Genomic DNA, 22,887 nt, shown 5'->3' with positions numbered 1-22,887 from the left:
ACATAGTTCATACAGTATACTCCAGTGTGGGACAATCCCTCTCACATTTAGCTGCTGTCCTTGCTGAGTAATTGGATTCGGTGCCCCATTGGCATTCTACCCGACACTTCAACATCAATCTGAAATGACAGAGAACTTTAACATGACACTCAATTATGGAGTTATGCTTCACGACCTACTGTGAGAGCTCATATATTCTATTCAGGGCTTAACAGATTGAGAAATTACATTTGACACTAGCAAACAGAGACAAGAGACAGACAAAGAGAGAAAGCACAACTAAAATGATGACAAAGGGGAAAAGAAGAGATTAACTGAAATACGAGGAGGGCAGGATCCGGTTTGATTCCTATGACCTTTGATTAAGCCTAACTATGTGAATCATATGCGAGGCGTCTCCCAACAGGCTGAATCTTGTTCCTTTGCATCATAGGCCCTCATTGACACATACACACCCACTGATGCACGAGGAATAAGCTGACAGGAGATTAAAGCACGGGACCATGCATCACAGTTCAGAAGAGGTAAGGGTGAAGATCACTGACTCACATGGAATATTTTTTGGGTAGGGTAGGAATAATGCAGTGCAAACACACAGCAGAACAACACCGGAAATCTTAAATGATATGAGTACCTGATATCCAGTACAGATGTAACTATAGATGGAAAATCATTCTCAGCTTAGTTTTTTCCCCCGAAACCGGTAGCATCAACTGCTATCTCCTTGCGGTCTGGGGACCACAGCCAGTAAATAAATCATTTAAAAGATAACATGCCTCCCCCCTAAACCACTCCCCATATCTCCTCGTAATTAGAAAGGCAGAGCTAACCGGCATGGTTTTCTTGTTCGAGGGACATATTTCACACCCCTGGTCTGTGGTGCTCCGTTTAGCTTCCTGTCAGCCTAAGTGGATTCACATACTGTGCAAGATGAACTGAATCAGCAGGAGGGAGTTGGCTTCGTTTGTTACTTACAGTAAAACCCACCCACTGTATAGTATGATACAAAACATACATGCATTTTCAATGCATTTGCTTCGATAAGTTTCCCCTTGCTTTTGCAATTCCATAATGAAAATATAGTCATAGAGGCAGAATTGGAACCAGTACTGGGGAACAATGTATCTTCCAACATCTGCTCTTATAATCCTTTTTGTATGTGTTGTAAATTTAAATGTATTTATTTTACTTATTAAATGTATTACATTTATTTCATTAACATCCTTGAGCAGAGCCCCACTGTGAAATGGCCCGAATACATCTTTTGGCAGGCATAGGAACTGTCCCGCATTTGCATTTTCCACAATTCAATTATCACGCTTGTCGACTGGTTGGCATGGTTCGCAGCCCAACCACCCCACCTCATCACAACTGTGACTCGAGCCCAAATAACTGAGCAGTGATATACACAGCGGTCCTGTCTTCTGCCCCACTCAAGCCTGACCCACTTATGCTTTGAGCCACCAACCTAGTCTTGCACCAATTACACAGCAATTCTACAGCTATCTCCAGTTATTTTTTTGGATTGCAACACAACATGTAACTTATAATCATTTCTATGTACTTCTGTGTATTTCTTCTTGCAATTGTCTGCATTGTCTTAATGAATGACCCATGCATAATTAACATGGATATAATGATGAGGTAAAACAATTAGTAATTCTGACTTAGTAAATTAACTTTGAGCACCATGATGGTCTTTTTTTCACTTTGGTTTATTACACAAAATGCCACTTTTTCAATCTGCCCAGCACTCAGCTATCTATAAAATAAGCAACTGTCTCCTGGCTAACTAGCCAAGCTGAGTCTTTTGCATGTACAGTAATAAGTGAATTTTAAGCAACACCAAGCAATAAACGTGAACACAAAAGAGGGGAAATAATTAAGAAAATGGAGCATGGTGAAAAGATGACATTTCTCGTTCTTTTACCGTAAATCGTTTAACCATCGGCATGATTAGTTTTGTAGTGTGTATAACTAATTATGTTAGACTTTGGTTGTAGGATTAACAAACAAATTGTACATACGAATGAGTTCTCGAAATGAAACCTGTTTGTATGTTGGTGACTTACTGTAATATATATATATTACACACAAACACATTTATACACACACATACACGCACACACCTATACACACACACACATCCCTATACACATACCTTCCCTTTTACACTCACACACACTCACACACACTCACACACACTCACACACACTCACACACACTCACACACATACATACAGGGTGAGTCACACACAAGAGTCCCTGAATATTCCGTAATAACTCTCACTATGAAGCAATCTTGCTATGAAGCAATCTGACTGAATAGGCTACATTCCTTGGCGTATGTGTTATCGACTGCATTACATCTTATGCTGGAACTGATCTCCGTTTTTTGCCAGATACATTTAGATGCGGCACTCCATCCTGGACGCATCGGTAAATGGTTAAACTGTGTGTCTGGTGCCTACCTTTTCGGTCCAAGTCAGGGGAATCCGAGTCTGTTTAAAGCTCTATATACTGAGGGCTCATTGTACATTCCTTCGTTCAGATTGCTTCGCCATTATTACAAAATGTTTGGGGCCTTTTCGAGTGAATCACCCAGTGTACAATACACACACAACCTAGTTTCACAGTAAGAGTCAATCCCCTGCCTCAGTTATGGTACTGGTTCAACTTTTCCTATTTGGGCTTTCAATAAAACAGCAAGGACACCAAGTTTCTTTCCGATCCCTCATCCACATTCCCTTCATGCCAGTACTTGTTGATTTCCAGCAATCTTGGCCTTGTCTAAAGAGCAGCAGTTCATGTCATCTCTGCTTTTTGACGTGTTAATTTGGAAGGAAGCGGAATTTTCTGGTTTTATAACTCTCAGTCTTCACATATTTGGCTTCATTAAAGTAAATCATCAAGCTCTTTGTAGGTTGGGTAGGGCAGGGAATTGTACCATATGTTATTCTATTTAAAAGGTTTCGATTAAGAAAGCACTACATCAAGTCGCAGCTCTGGAGGCCATTGGAGAAGTGCCAAATTCTGCCGTTTAAAGTTATTTAAAGAAAAATGAATGAATAATGCAGCATGCAGAGGAACGTTTCAGTCTAGACATGCCGAGGTAACATACTGGACCTTGTCATACTTCAAGCATTGCATGTCTGACTTAGAAGGGGGTTGAGAGCAGATATCTATTTGTTATTGACACTTTGCTTCTTATGTATAATAAATAGCAGTATACCATTATAGCAGTTTAACATTCTAGTAGAGCTGTGCGATATAATGAATTATGCAATTTGATTAGTCAACTAAATTAACTGAATTGATGAATCAGTTCATGGTAAAGAATCGATTCACACTTTTAATTATTTAGACAAGACATTTAAACAATGCATTTAAGCATATGCCTATTGGTTGGTCCAAAAAACAGAAACCTGTATAATATCCAGACATCCTATGTAGTCAAGTGTAAGATTTCTGTACACATGAGTAATGCTGCCTAGAGGACACTGTAGATTTATGACTGATTTGCATGGAATAAGCTACTTCTGTATTTTTTTTTTCCAAAGGTATGTACTGTTGGAACGAGAAAATTCCCATATGCACTACATAGATCTCAATTCGATGCGAGCTGATTGCTTTTGCTGACCTTTATTAAGGAGCGCTTGTGGCCGTGCAAGTTGCACTTCATCATTAGGAGGTCAAATGTCCACAACATGACGTGTGTAGGCTTTCAGCTTCACTAGGAACTCAATAAGTTTCCTAAAACCCCCAGAAGTATTGCTTCTCTGACATGTTATTTTAAAATGTCATCCATATTTTATTACTCTGCTTTTTAACTCGTTCTCTTCTTGAGGCTTGAAGATGATCGATGATAGAGGCTGTTTCTACAGTGTTTTCATATTGAAGAAAAAGTGTTAAATATTTATAATATGGAATATAAAAGAAACTCTACCAACATGGTAATTAAGATGAGATATACACCAAGCAGGCATAGCATCACAATGCGAAACTTTAAGCCCAATAATGTAAGATCAGAGGCCTTTGCCTGCTGGGCCCCGTGTGTGACATGCTATGGTACACTAGGTGTGTTTATGCCTTTCTATCGTGACCAGCATTGACATTTTTTTGACAATTTGTGCTTCATTGGCTCTTCTGTGGGATTGGACCATACAGCCTTGGATTAGGTCCCCATAATCCTGTCACCAGTTGGTGTATAAATGATAATTAATGTTAAATGTGTTAATATTATGGCTGATCCATGTACATTGGGTTATTTCTTTAGCATATTTAAAAATAACATATTGCACAAGCATTTTAGATGCATACTGTACATGCTCTTATATGCACAGCAAATGAACTGAGACAGAACTAAAATCCCAAGGAGACACACCACCCTCCAGAAGACCTCTCCATATAAAACTAACACAACTCAATAGGGAGTAAGCAAAAATAATTTAAGGGAAAAAAAACACATCATTTGCGCAGGCAATCAATAACTAATATGAGCATGTATATACAGTTCATGCACAGATGCTGGAACGAAAAGTACCCGATTTAAAGCAAAACAAAATAATCTGTCTGAAAGTTCCTGGTCTAGCCTGGATTCAACTTAAGATAACATTTTTAAGATAACAAAAAAACATTTTACATTTTTTTAACTGCTTTACTGATCAAATCCCAAGTACAAAAACTAGCATTAGATAACTGAATCCAACAACATCCCAGAAGCAGCTCTAGCCATACTCTTCCTCAATGCATTTCTACAGAACTCTGTGCACTCTCATGATAGGCAATAATAAACTGCGCTCGCTGGAGTGTAAACTAGCCTCTGGCAAGCTCGATGTATGTACTTCTTTGTGCACAACAGCAGCACTGCTGATATAAATAGTACCATACACGGATAATAATTTCACCAGTGGAATGTACATCAATCTTGTATCTGCCTACTCCAACTCGTGTATCCATCTCTGGAAGAAGCGGACATGTAGAATGCCTGTCAGGTGTTTTAACCCTCAACTTGGCCTTGGCCATTTAGGGAAGGCTCTCTCCCTTCCTTGCCTTCCTACCTCCGTTCAAAGCTGCTCTTCTCATTTTATCTTGCTGTTCCTGGCCCCCTTAATTATACACAAGGCCAACTGGCAGGTTGAAATCACTGAAGTGCCACCAAGAAGGTCACATGCAACTAAGTGGAAGCAGAGTAAATTGCAGACAACTCAATTTCCTGCTGGTAGGACAACTGCTCAACAGCCATGCAGGAATGGTACGTGTAAAAAGCAGTGCCATGTCTGTCCAAGTATCTGTTTCTTGAGATCCAGGGAAAAGGCACCACGCTTACTTTCAAGGAAGACATGTTTCGAAAGCAAATAATAATCAAAAACTGATCTTGGAATAAGCAAAGATCTCCTGCCTGTTTTATACATTCACGATGACCTGTCAAACTCATTAGGGTGGATTTATGCTTCTGGGTACATGTCCGTGCAAGGCTGTTAAAAGGTTGTGCATGGACACTCCTACAGACCGAAGGAGTCATACTTTCACAGAACATGAGCGCGTTTCCTAGGAGGACCCGTCATATGAATCAGAGCAAAAGTTATTGGCATACCAAGCAAATAAATGCTAAAAAGCTACACAAGTTCCATGTTTTACTGTAGGAAAAGGACAACAAGGGTGTGATTTCGTTGAGGGATTAATTATGAGCCAAGCCAATTCTCAATAGACGCATTTCAGCAAGTGCTTAACTCAAAGCTATTTAGTCTGTGCAGCTTTTGTACTGTATCAGAGCACTTCGATGTAACTAGTGTTACATTTCACAATTCCATCAATCTCTAATTAAAGGATGCTTAGGTTTTTATTTTTATAAAGTTACTATGGTCCACATAACATGCACTGTTTTTACTGGGAGTTTGTTAGAAGAAAGAGAAAGAAAAGCGGCTGATCCTGCAGAAAGAAGCAGCCCGTTATAATGAATTACAGCTGTTACATGGTCTTGCACTTTACAGCTTTAACATAATAATCGTGACTGTAGTTTACATTCATTATACAATAATGAGATTATGTTGCCAGGTGTAAAGCAAACAACGGGGAAAATGATCATTTCTGAATCAGTTATGCTCATTTATTCTCATAGGGTTGTCTGAAAGATTCATCATATGGTATGGAGAAATGGAGAAAGAGAAACCAGCAGAATGTTTTAACTGTGGTTATTCCATAGCGTTAATCTTTTGTTCATATCGCAAGCTGTTTTTAAGTTTTTAACAGATTACACTTTGAGAAAACAGTTTCAGATTTCTATAGCTCTATAGAAGATGCAAAGCTCTGGATGTGATAAGGGGAAGTTTACACTGCATTGGTTAGCCAACTATTTCTGTGTACACAACAAAAACACAGCCAACCATTCACCTGACGGTGTACATTATATGTTCTCAGCTCATGGGAAAACTTCACGCTGGTACAACAGGTCTTATTTTTATAGCAAAGCTAAAACATGTGTTAATGCAGAAGTATAACTTAGACTTTTATAATATGTCCTTATTTTAACTTCCACAGTGAAACTATATTTTGTAACTTTTTAAGCTTTAAACACACTTCTTTTTTTCTTAACCTGACTAATTTTCTTACTGACTGGTTCTCAACCCACATCCTCTGGACTTGCTTTTTGCAAACTGCAAAAGGTCATACAGCAAACACCAAATTCTAAGTAATCATTCTAATTTATCATTCATTGAAGTGTTTTGTCATAGCATGGACTTATGTGGGTTTAAGATGATACAAAGTTACAAAATGAGTTTAAAAAAAAATCTATAATCTTTTGCAATGTTAATCAGTCTCTCCACTGGACAATATACACTGATGGCCCAAACTATCGATACAAAAGTGAAGTTCAATGTTTTAATAATAAAAGAATTTATTGTCTTCAATAAAATTGCTATTGGAGTGGCACTTGCTCAATCCATGCCTGCTTGATTGCTTTCTGAAAATCATGTATAGAATTTTACCTACAGTAGTTCATATTTCACTTGAGAATTGCCTAGTTTTGGGCATTTAGTGCAGATGTGGGCTTCAGAAAGTAAAAGTCCTGCCATATATTTGTTTCATCCATCAACTAAACCAGTTGATTTTAATTAGCACAACACTTCAGGCAGATAAGATCAAGCTAATTAGTGAAATCATCGGTTTTGTGCATACTGTATGTTGTGTTAATACTTCTGTATTAACATATACAGTGAAACCACAGTAAATAGAGAGAGATATTTTTGCCTGTTTTGTGCTGAAAATCATAACTTAAAAAAAATAATTTTATACAATTTTATACACTGATTTCAGAAAAATATTCATATTTAGGTGAAAACTTACTGCTTTATTTAAATCTTTAATATAAAAAATAAAGTGTTAATTTGTAATCCATTAATTAAACATGGACGTAACTCTGTCGATAGTGATGAACAAATGACCGCAAATTAAAAACAACTAAAATTTTTGGTTAAACTTGGATGTGCACCGTTATGGTTGTTCTTAGGCTTGAGATGATTGATGGTAGTATGGGGAATCATTGATAGTTTCAATTTTTCTTTAAGACAAAAAATAATAAGAGCCACAGACTGTACCATCATCAATCAGCGGAGGGCACAAAGTTGCAATATTACACAAAAATCACAGCAAAAATACATGAATGCGTGATAGTACAGACTATCAATAGCGAGAGTGAACATAAAACAGATCATCAGGCCGTTCAACTGTCATACACTTTTCGCAAGCGCTCTGGTTACTGAATGCAGCCTTTCTGTACTATCGAGTGTGTACTATCCTGTACTCTCATGCTCAGTTCACAGGGAATGCACTTAGTGCTGTGCCGACAAGCAGCTGGTAAAGTGAACCGCAAAACAACAAAAGAGATTAATTTAACGCTTAATTTGGTAACATTTTTTGATCAGAGTTAATTTTATTTTAATTATGTTAAGCATTTCCTTTTAGATTCTCGGCAGCTTTTGAAATTCGACCAGTGCCATGCTAAATAACGAACAACAACAACTGACAAAAAAAAAAAGATTAATGACAAAACAAAAACTTAGGGCGGGACTCAGTCAGTATTCATAATAAAGTATATCATTTTAATAGATTCAAGTTAATGCCAACAATGCACAGCTATCTAAATTAAGTTTAAATCATCATGGCGACATGAACACACCTGGTTATGTTATAAAAAAAAAGGGTCGAATTCTGTCTCCTAAATATTTGATTTGGCTCCTAAATATTTTGGGTTTAGGGTCCAAAGTCTCCTAAGGATTTATGTTTGTCTGGAGCTCTGTTTAGGATCCTGTCCTCCCACATAATGGAGAATGTCTCTGGTGTTGTGCTGTTGCATGTGAACAAGCCATCAGTAACTGGAGCACAACAGTCAGAACAGAAAGACAAAATCAGGCATTATGACTCATCCAGCCAATTACCAGTCCTGCTGGGTTTATATATATATATATTTTTTTTAATGGACTAATATAGTTGATGTCCAAACATTTGGTGTAACCCTAATTACACTCCTGTCACGTACATGCAAAGTGTACCTGACCATCTTTTTCTCCAGTCACATTTTATTTAGAGGCCTGCCACTGATAGCCTGGTGTTAATTTGTGCAGCAAGCTTGCTGGTTCCTACCAGTGGAGGAGGAGGAGGTGACAGATTGCCTGAGATCACCATGATAGGCTTCTAATCTATTATTAGTCCGCTTCGTTGAGATGGGCATCTTTGTATTTAAGTATGGGAGAAAGGCAGGCAATCATGCGCTCTCTCTCGCTCTCTCTCTCTCTCGCTCTCTGTCTCGCTCTCGCTCTCTCTCTCTTTTCCATATACGCAAACAGAAACACACAAACTGTTCAATCCCTTACCTTCCATCACATACAAACAAACACACATGCATGTGTTGACATCCTTTTGACTTACAAACATTTACATAATTATTTTAAGAAAATGTAATACTATGTCTGCTCCTAAATCTAACCCCAAACTTAACCTTAGTATCCTAAAGAGAGCTGTCTTGGCTCGTTTACTGTGTAATGAAATATATTGTAAAAAAAAAAGGTCTTCTCTTACAGAAACTATTACTTGGTTGGTCATTCCTGATCGTTTTTCAGAAATTTAGTTCCCATTGAGATACAAAAACAAGCAGGTGCACAAACAGACACACACACACGCACGCACACACGCACACAAAAAGCAAGCTCCAATAAAAGCTTTCTGGTTAATCAGTCATCACTCTGTAATTTGTCCTTTCCAGAAATCAATCTGATCTCTGGATAGCCCCGTTTTCCCATGACCAGCCAGAGAGCAGGAAGAGCAGGTTAAGTTTCAGTTCAGTATGTGCAGCTGTGGGTTCCTCATTTTAAACGATGACGAGTTCAAGCTGTCAATTTTATCCTTATTTGTTCAAGAGTGAACATTTTCTAAATTCCTAAAAAACAATAATAATAATTTTAAAAACAGAGCAAAGCTAGAGAATTGGTTATTTTAGACATATACATTATTAATTAGCATGGGTAAGATATTATATACCACTAAATCTGGTGGGGAAAAAAATCTTGGTTTTAATATGCACTCGTGTTCCATTACACGGTCTCAAGTAGTGCTGGGCGATATCATGATTAATTAAACATTTTAATCTGATTATGATCAATGAACTATTATTTTGTCTTTGCACTCATATTTCACTGACAAGGTTTGTACTGTAAATATGCACAAATATTAATGTTGCGTTTTTATTTTAAAGTATAACTTTTGTAAATATTGGTTTAAAGAAATAATTGACATGGGCAAGATTATGTCTATTAGAGGACGATTGATTTTGATAAATTATTAATTAAAAGCCTGTCTCTAGTCTAAACATAGGTATACTTTATATTGTGTATGTAATTTGTAGCTATGATAATATTTTAATAATATAATATTTTTTCATGGCTATGTTGTGGCCTGGCAATGGATCACATTTGGACTGATTTTGTCACTGAATCCTAGGGAGCTCCTGAATTCTTTAACTGTGTCTGATAAGGAGCAGGAATTACCAGGAATACGCTGGTAAATTTGAGTTGTCTCTCAGATGTGTTTTGTCTTGTTGTGAAACAACAAGGTCACGTAGCCCTACGGACCAATCACAGACAGTGGGAAGGCTCAAAAATGAAAATTTTTGTTTAGCAGGTTTGCGTGCATATACCTCCTTATGCAAATATCAAACCACTTTAAATTTCTTGCCCAAATTTTTTTTTTATATTCCACCAGCTTTACTGATATACATTAACATTCTAGAGAAATGCATTACATAGTGTCGTGTAATATCCTGTTTCCGATGTTGTGGAAATTGTTTGCACTTTGTATAACAGAATTTATTAAGCGAGACAGGCTTTGGCAGTCAGTACAGCGATATAATGTATGTGATCCCATCCTCCCACTGCATTGCTCTTTCTCCTGCTTCCATATACAAGTTCAGTACAGCAGCAGCACTGAACACTAAATGGATTTGCATAAACTCCATAGTCTGCTTTGGTGTCGAAAGGTTTTAATCCCCACTGATCTGATTGGATTAGCACACAAAGGGCTGTCCATAGCCAACCGGAGTAATACACACATACACACAGAGCCATTATTCCCCAGGTACCATACCTTTCGCTGTTTGCTTCCAACACCATGAGAGAGTTGAAAGTCTACCCCATTATCAGAGCACTCCTGGCTATGAACGTGGTCTGTAAGAGTCAATTGGGATGAGTGACATGCACCTGCATTGCAGCGGCCAACATGCATGCGAACACACACACACAGCTACTGCTGGTTAGTGGATGATGCCTCGAAATCACTCCACTTCCCGCACTAAACACACCAGCCAGGCACTAGCACTGACAAATCACTGACCAACCTGAGCAAAGTCAAGTCAAGTGTAAAGCTCATAACACTCTCCTGCTAAATGTACAAATTAATTATGTAGAATTTCAATCTTTCTTACATCTTAAATAATATCTTGCATGTAAACACAACACCACCTGTTACAGTTGATCCATGTTGGTTTGTTGACTTTTGATTCTGGATGCAAACAATAACTACTACATTGGAAACCTTGTTAGACGAGAACAATAACGTTCTGTATTAATGCCATGTGATCTAAAACCAATTGAAGCTATTTACCCCTGCGGGTTACCTAAAAAATATAATGTATAATTTGTCCATCCCGATAAAGAAGTGTCAATTTTTTACAAATTAGGCCCATGCTCAAAATCTTGTTCCAAATAAATGAGTCTCTTTCTGAGACACAGTAATGGTGTGATACATGCACCAAGGCACTGGTGGAGTTTCAGTTCACGCTCTGCTGTTAGACAGGATCAGCATGAGTACAGCGAAAATGGCCCAATTACTGTCATACAATGACCTGAGAAGGCTAAATGAATTAAGTGTAGTGTATTAAAAAAAATTACATATCCTGATCCACTGAAAGTGCAAACTGCTCCTCAAAACGATGAAGCCATTTCTTCCCCTTCACTCCCTCCAGTTACGTTTTGTGATGAGTAGAGAATGTGAAAAGAGTGAATGCTGAAAATACAGCGGTGCCAGTGATTTTGTTCCAATAAAACATTTGAATGATTTTTAAAGCTTGAATAGAGGTGAGTATTCATGTAATGGTCCTTGGAGGTATTGAGGTGATGGGGAGAGAGAGAGAGAGAGAGAGAGAGAGGAAGTAAAAGTGAGCTATAGCCAAAGAGAACTTGCTCCTCATTTGTCTCAGTAGACAGGCAGTTAAGGGCTTAGCAAGCTCTGTGCCAGCTCAGGCTGGCCTGTCCTCAGGCTTCATACTAAATCACATCCTGGAGCCAGCTCTGCTATTATTACCACCAGGATGCACCTTTCTCCAGAATTACACCAGTGGGCCAAAAGAGCATTGAAACCCATCGAGAGGCTATCTATAACCCCTGATTCCAGTGCTCTTCTAACCCTCCTTTCATAATCAGCCTCCAAGCTTTTATACTGCCCTGTTTTAATAAACTACATGGCCCATTTGCCAGCCTCAATAGCACTGAAGGTGAACTTAAAGTTCCCGTGTCCTTCATGCATGATTGAACTCCACATCATACTTACACCAAAGCACTGCTGTATTCTTGATTACGACTGTTTGCAAATTGTTAATTAACTTCCTTTTTGCAACAGCAAGAGTTCAGTTCTTAAATCAGAAACTGTTGATTAATGTTCTTATCAGCATGGATCTGGCAGGAGTTCTAGATGTAATATTAATGATGAATTTGTATTAATGCATTCCACATTGATCTGGAACTAATAATAAAAAACTGATTTAAAAAAACATTTATTTCTTGATCCGATAAAGTAGTAAAGATTTATCATAAATTATGGAAGGAGTCTTTGGAGGGGAGATGAGAGGCCAATAACAATGGAACCATAATCTATGGGAATGTAAATAAATGTATCTAGTGAGCCAACCAGCCATCAGGATGTAATTTGATGGTAACATCTTAGGGATTCCAACTAGCAGAGCAAAAAGAAACAAATCATGTGGCCATACGGTGTCAGTTACTCAATGTCAGTTTCTCAATACTAATTTGTTGTTTATTGAACTGTTGTATTCAAGCAGCTTTGTGCCCATGGCAAATAACAGCTGTGCCGATATTCAAGATAATATAGCATTATCCGCAGGAGGTGTATTTTAAGATACTGTACCGCAAAAATTGTGACGAAAACCAAACCCCACAAGTACCTTTTATAGAGAAAAGTCTTAGTTTTTAGTAAGAATTTTGTTAAAGATTATTTTATGACATCATTATTCAGTCAATACAAACACATTTCTGATTTTCAAACATCTGTATTCCACCACAAAATTAAAAGTTACGGGGGAAAAAAATTGTAGGCTAGAAAAGAAAGCAACATATAACATAAGAAACCACTTTTCGTGCAAAAAGCCAAATTTTGGAAGCTGCTGGATTTTGCATGCAAAAAAGAAGCAGGTGAAACATTCAAAGTGCTCAGAAGAACTGTGGGTGGTTCTGCAGGATGCTTAGTCAAATGAGTAGCTAATTTCCTTATAAAACCCACAAAATGCACCAGACACTAAAAGGTCCTCAGAGTGTTGTAACTTTATTTCCACATTTTGACTTTATTTCATTAATTATAGTTTTCTGCAGTTTATAGATTATATCGATTAATTAGATTACATGTTGTACATAAATAAATTTGGCAGATTATTCTTATCCAGAACGACATTTTTTTATCCTGTTATCTGAGCAGTTGAGAGTTAAGCAGGTTAAGGGCCTAACAGGACAACTTGGTGGTCGTGGGATTTGAACTTGGGACCTTCCGCACCGTAGTCCAATGCCTTAACCGCTGATCGGTTATTTATACACAACAAATCATAGTGTAGATGTTTTGTTGTCACACGTATTAGGAAATCCCCTGCTGTCTTTGTACAGGCTCGATGATTTCTTCTACAACACACTGCATTTTTTCTGTTCATATCCCTTATGCTCTGTGCCCATTATTTCATCAGTTTGCAGTGCAACAGCAAAACTAGCAGAAATTGATTATTTTACAGGAATTCGTACAAGTTTGTTTCCCGTACTTATTGTGAACTTTTCACTTATACCTTTTAGGTATATGAAGCATTTCATGGATTCTCTTTGGCATATCCAAATTGCCAGAATTATTACTCTTGTGCTTTGGGGCAATTATTAAGTAAAATATCAGGTACAGCCAAGAAGCATATAAGCTATGATTTACACCACAGGAAGCATGGATAAAGACAGCAGAAGATTTAATCCGAGAATGGCATTTAAGTACCGAGAATGGCACAGAATTATTTTTGAAATGTACTTCTGGAAATTACCATTCGATCAGTGTGAATGCAGGTAACCGAGATCGCTGAGAAAACTTGCAAAAACTGTGAATCAAATATTGCTTAAGTAAAAAAGACAAATTGTATTTGTTGTCAAAAATATATGATATAATTGTAATACCACATTTCAGGCCATGCAGTTTTAAGAAAGTAACGCATCGTGCATCGGGCATAATCACACCACCCCCATTGGAAATTATTTTTGTAGCACGGTCTGACAGTAACTGTCTACTGTGCCCTTTTGCATAAATTATTTCTAAAGTAAGAACTTGTATGAGACTTGTTTGGTGGATACTCGACACTTGTGGTTCATATGGTGAAGTGTTTTGTTCATTTAAAAAGTACAGTAGTTGCCGCAGCTCTTGGTAACATTTATAGGTAAGGCTGTTCCTTTACGTTTTCTGGTTTGGGAGTCCTAAAAACTCACAGCTTCCAAGTTTCTGTAACTGCTGTCTCACAAATTTCAACAAAGAGGAAAAAAGCAAGGCTGCTGGGGAATGTTTATAGCTGCAAAGCATCCCCTCACTTTAAGTACAATACATCTTGCCAAGTAAGTGTGCCACCATTGTCTTGAGACACTATCTGTCAGTTTTAGCCCACTCTACCTCTAACACTGTCTGAGCTCAATTTTGTGACTGCCTAAATTATTTCGCATACCGTTCCCTAACAATCTCATAAATTATAAAATTATCACAATGTTACGAGAACATATATTGAGCTGTCAGATTTGGGAATGACGCGTATCCTTTTTCTATGCCAAAATCTTTAAGAGCCCTTTTCCACTCTGTGACATTCTGACCTATTTCGCACAACACTATCTCTGACAGTGCTGCTCTTACCAACACAGATTCCCAAATAAAGTCGGCTATATTTATATTGCCTGAAAATGTGCCATGATTTATTTTTGTTCAGGAAACTTAAAGTATCTTATCACAACTGTGCTGTACTTAAGTGCAAAAATAACCACTTTTTGGTGCCATGTTTTGTTTTCAATCTTACCCACCTATTATGTGGGAAGATGAGCATAAAATCAATACTCCTTATCTGAGATACATGATAAACCCAGCCTTGCGAAACAGATTTGGTAGCGTAGGTCCAGCTTGTAAGAAGATACCCGAGTACCCCCGTATGTGCTTGCCATCTCAAAAATGAATGAGCTAAATCAAGGGTACATCACATTTGAGCAGACAATTATGGCTTATAGACTGTAAATCAGACATTTACTGATATAAACTGAGACTAGAAAGACCCTGAATACAAATTGGATGTAAACCAACAATTCACCCATGCTGACAGTACATTTTGTACTTTTTCCAGGATCCTCATTAACTATCTGTCTTACTAATAAGGGGAATTGGCTTAAATGTTTTCCTGAGGTTATTTAAAGGCCAAAACAGCTCATGAGTTCCAATGTCTCAATCAGTTTCACTGCGGAAAAACCCAGATGTTTGACATACGCATCACTTTAAAAACCAGATACATGGGAAAAGCCTTGCTGCATGCTACTCACCCAAAACACAGTCAAGGCAATAAAGTGGAGGAAGAATAATGCTATTTGCTGTGTAATTATTTAGTCAAGCAGCTGCTTAGCCGAGCACACAGATGTTCCACACAACCTGCTGCTAGTGGCTATGGGTTAGTTAGAGAACTCAATGGCTGTGCATTTAACAGGGGCAATAAAAACTGCGTAGAAGTGATAATAAGTAACTCACCTAGTAAAACCACAGCAATCACTCAGACGGAAGGATTAATGTTAGGATTCGCATGGTTTAAAGGCCTTAAGAACCACAATAGGAGCATTGTGAGGGGTGGATGCCAAGGTTCTTTCCCCCGGTTACACAGTCAATAGTTCAAGGGGTTCAAACTTTTGAAAGAAACATTCACTTTCAGAAACAGTTCACTGCTTTGTTTTCCATCTAACTAGAGAACAACTAGAGAAATAGACGAATCAAAGCAAATGATGAAGAAATTGCCTTTTGAATGAGCCCAATCAGTTTTTTTTTTTATGCCGACACTAGAACTTTCACATGTTATAAGAATGCACAGTGCAGTTTAATAACTTAAAATCCACATCCAACACCACACTGCCATTTATCAGTCACCGTGGTCCATCTTATGCTGAGATGCTAATCTTAAACAACAGCTTTCAATCTTCTAGTTAAGACACACTTTGTGTGTGTGTGTATGTGTGGATCTGTGTGCGTGTGTGTTACTGCGACATTACCCCCGGGACATGCCCGTAATCCTAACTGCACACACCATGATGATCATAATGAGCTGCTGCAGCTCCCATAAAACCCATTAAAGAGCAGGAGATTAATCCAACACTCACTCACACCAGAACTGAAGGACCATTAATAAGCCAACCACTAACACACTTCCATTAAAAATATACGACAAATTTAAAAAACAGAAGTAAACTTACTGCTGTTTTGTGTTTTTTTTTGTTGTTGTTGTTTGTGTTATGGTTATGTTAAAAAAAATTTACAGTTTACTCTGGAAAACAGTGGGTTTACATAAAATGTTTAACAGGTAGCTTAGAAATACAGAAAACACATATAGAGACGATGACAGGTGCACTTGTGAGCTTAGTTTGTGTTGGGTTTTGGGTTTGTTCATTACTGTACAGCTGATTGAATTGAACCAGTGTTTTACAGTTTTAAACCACTTGATCTGGTTTTTAGACCATGCTCAGTCTTCTTATTGAATACAACCATCCATAAAACACACACTTTCTGTCAGGTTAGTTTTTTGCACTGAAAGCATGCCTTTACTCTATTTCCACCAAAATATCACTGCAGTCAATTTAAGTAGAGGAATGCAGGTTTGCTTTGTTATGCCTCATTTCCCTATCCAGTCACTCCAGCTGTTTGAAACATGATGTGCATCATATGCAAGAACAAACACAGAGAGGTGTTAATGAGCAATGAATAACTTTTTTCTGATGGCAAACACACATTTTGGCTCACACCCTGAGGAATTAAATAATCCTGAACATTTTTCTACCAGTAATCACGCTAAGGATTTCCCCGGGATTTTAACATAATCTTCGTGTTTTTTATTTTGGTTTTTTTTTTCCAGGATGCATAAAATGCCACTGTACATCCTGCGAAACTGGAGCCCTGGAGCCCTGCCATATTCAAAGCCTTATGACAGGAAATCTGTTTTTTTTTTTTTTTTTAATAATTCAAACATTTCCCAGACATTACTCACAACAGGACACAAAAGCATTACAGAAACCGCCACAAGAATTTTCATTTCCGGTGAACTGTTTTACTGTATCAGCATTTCTTGTAACAGGAAGTACAGTTAAACAAATCTGTGATAACATCCTTTTTTTAAAAAAAAAAAAGCAGAAACAAAATGAATATATTCATATATAGGAACACAAGTCTGTTCCCATTCTGCGTTTGTATTATAACCCGGCTAAGCATATTCACCACCAGCATTTTTCTTTCCAGGAAAGACAACAGAACGTAGGAGTCTGGAATTGTAACACCATCTTCCTGGTGTTTTTCAGGATTCCGTCAGACCTCCCGCAAACTTGCAGCCACAGAGCTTTGTCACACTCCAGAGCCTCTTTACTCAAAACTCTCCCTTTTGCTTTTCTGCATTAATGCAGTCATTACTAATAAAAGGATGTGAGAAATGACTCAGAACATGACACAACAACATAGTAGAGTAACCACCGTGAGAGTCTTCATCTTAATTTCCTTTAAACAGTAATCAAAAGCAGATGATCAGTGGTGCAATAATCATAAAAGAAAGGTGTGTGTGTGTGTGGAAGGTCTAGCAGATGTAACATTGTCACTCTTACAGAAATGGGTTTAAATATAATCTAGCACGATATAATAGCAATAAACATCTGCACTCACCTTAAGCGACCCTGCACTCTCAGTAAAAGGGGCAATAAACTGTATGTCGCTGGGGTGGAACCCCAAAGCACACATTTTCTGAACATTCAGCAGATCCATTTTAGATAACAATCTGCAGGCTGTATATGAGTAACTTTAATACTTAATAAGAATAATGAAAAGGTTGTAGACTTTATGTATCTTAAATCATTTTAAAAAGGTACGTTAATGGATCTGCATTTGCAGGTGTTGTAATATAGAAGGCCAGGAAAGGTACAGTTTACAGGTACTTTCATCATAATGTCATCTTTTTCTCCAGGACCTTAAACTGTCTTACTGACATGAATGAAAGCAGTAATAAAGCCACTCAGGTCTGGGTCAGGTCAGGTCAGGTCAGGTCAGGGTTCTTCTATGCAAGACTTTCAAACCAATACTACATGATGGCAGACAGAGCGTCGGATTAACCCACACAGGGATTTAAATGCAGTGAGTTACAGAAGCCTCACCTCAGTTTCTTTGTCTTGCTCTCCTTCCTGTTCAGGACTCCGGGCACACAGTTGGTGAGTTCGGTCCAGTCCGCGTGCAAGCCGCAGCTCCAGCCGGTAGAAAAGCGCGAGAAGAGCCACGTCTCTTTGCGGTTCGGTCGGTAGCAAGTGCACTTTTTCTGGCCCGGCCTGCAGTCGCACGGCAGCTCCAGCCGCACATTTTGCACCAGGTGCCGTCCGAATGTCGTGCCGCCTGTTTTTTGGATGTGCAGGAACACAATCACGTCCTCGCCCTTGATCTCGAAGTCCACACTGCGCTCCAAGTCCCTCACCGGGAAGTAGTACTTTTTCACATAGTGCGGGTCCGGTGTAGGGAAGATGGTCATGTCCTCCTCGGTGAGGTAGCCATGCGCCGGGAAGCCGAAGTTGATCGCACCGGGCGCTACGTACTGGTACAGAATGAGCATGAAGAACACGGAGCCAACGACGATCAGCACGAATTTGCTGGCTCGCTCAGCCATGGTCCTTCCCGCGATGTTCATCTGTCACCATGTCTCACACAGCGGGGTCTCGGGGAGCGGGTTTGGCTCGGTGCTCGCTCGCGCCCTCCATACATCAGCGGCACCGGAGCGGCTCGACAGCCCGCCGCGCGCGCGCGCGCAGTAAACACTGACACATTATTATCCACCGAAAGCTTGTCTGGCGCGAGACTGGTCCAACCGGAAAGCCCGAGCGTCTGAAGCGAAGCGATCGCACACGGGACTTTCGGAGATTGATCGTGCTTCCGCTGATCCGCTGCCGTCTCGTACGGCTTCCTTGTCTCGTGTGATCATTGCGTAGCGCTCGAGCGAGCGCACAGCGACACCCACTAACTTACGCGCACACGCGCACACACATACACACAGTTCACAGAGAGTAAAAGCAAGCCGAGCGTTTTAATACTTTGGTTGGTATCCAACGCCGACTCTGTATTTGTAAAGAAATGCACTTCTGAGCTGATCGCACCTCGCTTTTAAGTGAGACAGTAAATAGTCATGTATATAAAAAAAACTAAGAAGATTAAAAGATAAAGAATAATTTCCCTTTGACTACCAAAGCTACAACATAACAATAAGCAGATGTATATAACTTTGAACAACAAGAATGCATTATGGAAATAGAAAATAATATTAAAAATCAGAAAAAAAATCGACTTGCATACTGTTTGAGACAGGAAATACATTCAGGAAATGATACACTCACTGAAGTCTGTATAAATATCAAGGATGTTCAAGGAACTACAAATATTTTCACGTATTTCATAGTTTATCATGTAAAAAATGGTTTTACAATTGCTACCACCATAATTCACATTTATAATCTTTTCACACATGTACACAATCACGTCTTAAAATAAATGTTTTCATCTAAACATCATGACTACAATTCATCAAAAGCACAATGACCAAAACACCAACAAGTGGGATTACATTGAGCATTCCTAAAAATGAACAATAAAACATTTAAGGGTTTTTGGATCTCCAGCTGTGTACAACTCTACAGTCTTTCTTAAAGAACCTGTTTAGAATACTAAGTGTCATTAATTCTACAATGAACCCTTGTAGGTGCAATAAAATTCTGCGTGTACTGTACATTGATAACAGAGTAACTTTTTTCCATTTTATAGGACCTGTATTTTATTAGTTACTTAATAAGTTAACATAGGTCTCAGAAGATCTCAAAGTCCGTCTAGTAATGCTCCAGCTGAAATAGCTCTCAGATAAGTTCTTTTATAACAATAATTCTCTCTGCTTTGATCTTCTTTCAAATGTGCCATTTCAGTGTTTAAGTAAATGAGCTATTGTGGAGGAACAACCCAGCGCACCAGGGAAAAGCAGAGATGAACAACAAGATGGGAGGGGCTCTTCATATATGAGGTCACGTAGGGGGGAAAATCGATTGTGGTGGTCAAAAGTGTTAAGGCAACATATGCCATGTAACATTTAATTATATTTATCAATCAGCATCCCAAGAGTTTTATGGACTTTTAATTACACTATGGCCTGCAGTACTGAGAAGAGAGCAGCTACTTGCCAAAGCCAACACTCGAACATGAAACCACTTTCAGCACGAAAACACTTAGCAACACTTTGTCTACTTAATGAATGCTTTAAAGTAATTTTACTAGTATTTAACAAATGGCTAAATCCCCAATCCCTCTCTAACCCCAATCAAAGACACTACTTGGTGTATGGAAGAAGTTATTGCATACCCTTGCTTACTACTGTATTTGGGATTTAACCCTGGAATCAAAAAGTTAACATACTGTAGGTGATATTCTAAAGCAGAATAAGTGATAAAATAAAAGCAAACTTATGAGATTTAAAGGACTGTCCACCACCTTCGTGGTTTATTCTTCTCATCGTTTGGCTACACCATGAAAAATTTTAAATAACGTTTTTTCTCCTGTTAATTCCTGTTAAGTACACTAACTGTTGGTCTCTATCTCATGAATTAAACGAGTGACACCAACAGGTTTTAAAGAATAAAGGACTTAATAAATACAGTAAAGGTATTAATAAATATTGATTGGTGTATAGCAATTTAGATGCAGACTATAACAAATTACTCTTAATATCTTGATTGTCATTAAAATGTAAAAATTTGGAGACGGCCTGAATTTCAACTTTTGTATCAATACTTTTGAAGCACTAGTTTTTAAATCTTTAAGTTACAAAATGAATGACAGACCTTGAACATTTGGAATTCACAACATACAACAACAACAAAAAAAAATCAAATATGCTGGAAGGAAAAAAAACAGATTTTCCAAGCATATCTTGCTCTTAATTATTTCACTTCTTTCATGTGATTAATAAAAAATAGTAGGATAAAAAATAAATCAACTTAAAAGAATAAAATGAGTTTTTTAAAAATGAACTGCAAACTAATGGACGACTAATTAATAATATTAAAATGAATTTTCGACACATGATGTTTTTGAATGTTTTTTATTTAGATATTAAACACGACACACTGTGCTATACGGACTGATTTGAGTTTTGGGCTGTAGCAACTATCGCATAGTATTTCCGTACACATCTGTACATTTTTGTACATTCTTTTTCAGTAAATACTATATCATGGTTAAGGTTGTAATGGACACAGAGTCTATCTTTGGACACTGGGTGCTGAGACACCAGTCTGAGATTCACTTGTCACCTAGGGGCAAGTTTAGCATTGCAGGGGCAGTTGATCTACTGGCATGTTTTTGTGACATGGGGGCAGGGGGGCAAAGAACCTGGTGCAACCTCATGCAGACACGGAAATAAGATATGAAACTAAGACAGTACCAACACTAAACCAAGCTCAGAATGCAAAACCAGGACGAATATAGCCAAGCAGCCTAATCGGTTTGAAAGTACAGTGTGTTGTGAGTTCTGAGTGCTTTTTAAACTTAAAAAACACCTTTTTTCCTACTTACAGAATGTCCACTCACTAAATGTGTTTGTTGTTTGTATTGCACACTACTCCATGCATGTAACCTCCTGAGAAAGTTGCGTTAAAAATCTGTATAATATATATAGTTAAATAAAGTTATTCTGGCATCAACATCTGTGCCAGGGCCACTAAGACAGGTATTGATGGTTCATGCTATTTTTTTTTTTTTATTCAAGCTCATGATCTGTATCTGCAGGAATTTATATATTGCATTGATGCTGTGTCTGGCTGATTTTATGTGCAAATGTATAAGTGTTCCTCATAACGTGGATGGTAAATGTATAAAATGTGCTTTAGTAAGAGTTTCAAAATAATTACCCAGGGCTGAAAATGTTAAAGAAGCAGTGTGTAATTTTTAGAGACCCCTGGTGCCAATGCAATGAATTGCAATTTTAATGAAAACTTCTCTTTTCCCCCTAACCAACTCTACCATTAAGTGTTTCTTCATATTACTGAATATAAACTAAAAATGTTATAATCTTCCAAAAACAAAAGGAAATTTAACTATGGTGTATAAACATTAATAACGTCTAATTTCCTTTTACATTATTGATGTAAAAAAAAACATGTGTGACTAAGACACATACCATTCACTTTTGATAAATCATATTGGGGATTGAGAGCTGTTACATTAAAATGTGCTTTACTTTTGATCCTTTCCATCATCAGAGTGCAGGTGTTGCAACCTATTACTGTTCAAATTCTATTTGTATATGTGAGTGTGAGCTACAGTAGCAGTGGGTGGATTGCTCTTGACCCCTTTCCAGTCACACTGTGATCATTCCTCTCCATAAAACACCCAATAAGATTAAACCTTCATCTAACACATGTACAGTACAGATATGGAAATGTTCAGTTTAGTTTCAACTGGTGTTTCATAGTTTGTATTTAATGCATTAGTGTCAGTTTTAAGTTTAATTCTAAACAGCTCTATTCTGGCATTGTATGGACTTTAGGATTTGTGAATGTACTGTACAGTATGTGCTCACTTGTTTACCAAAGTGTTAGTGCGAATTGATAAGCATAGGAACAACTGAACAACATGATTTAATATTGACCCTGTAAACCACAGTCGGGTTTAATTTTTAGAAAGGAAATAACTGTTAATTGAACTGCCATGGCTTAAGCAGAGATACAGATTGTCCAATATCCTCAAATCATCCGGGTGTCCAGAAAGTGAAAATTGCATTTCCTAAGTTTAATTTTA

The 22,887-nt window shown here is 38.0% G+C and overlaps 1 protein-coding gene across 1 annotated transcript in view; it reads right to left on the bottom strand.

Moving 5' to 3' along the window:
- Nucleotides 1-19,051, bottom strand: part of hs6st1b (heparan sulfate 6-O-sulfotransferase 1b) — a 76,439-nt gene extending 57,388 nt beyond the window's left edge. The window contains exon 1 of the mRNA XM_053487881.1: nt 18,222-19,051. Within this exon, the coding sequence (XP_053343856.1) occupies nt 18,222-18,742 (521 nt within the window). The 5' untranslated portion in view covers nt 18,743-19,051. The remainder of the gene's footprint in view (nt 1-18,221) is intronic.
- Between the last annotated feature and the right edge of the window lie 3,836 nt (nt 19,052-22,887).

This window comes from Clarias gariepinus, chromosome 26 (assembly GCF_024256425.1).
Source record: "Clarias gariepinus isolate MV-2021 ecotype Netherlands chromosome 26, CGAR_prim_01v2, whole genome shotgun sequence".
NCBI lineage: Eukaryota > Metazoa > Chordata > Actinopteri > Siluriformes > Clariidae > Clarias > Clarias gariepinus.
This window is presented reverse-complemented; position numbering and strand designations above follow the sequence as displayed.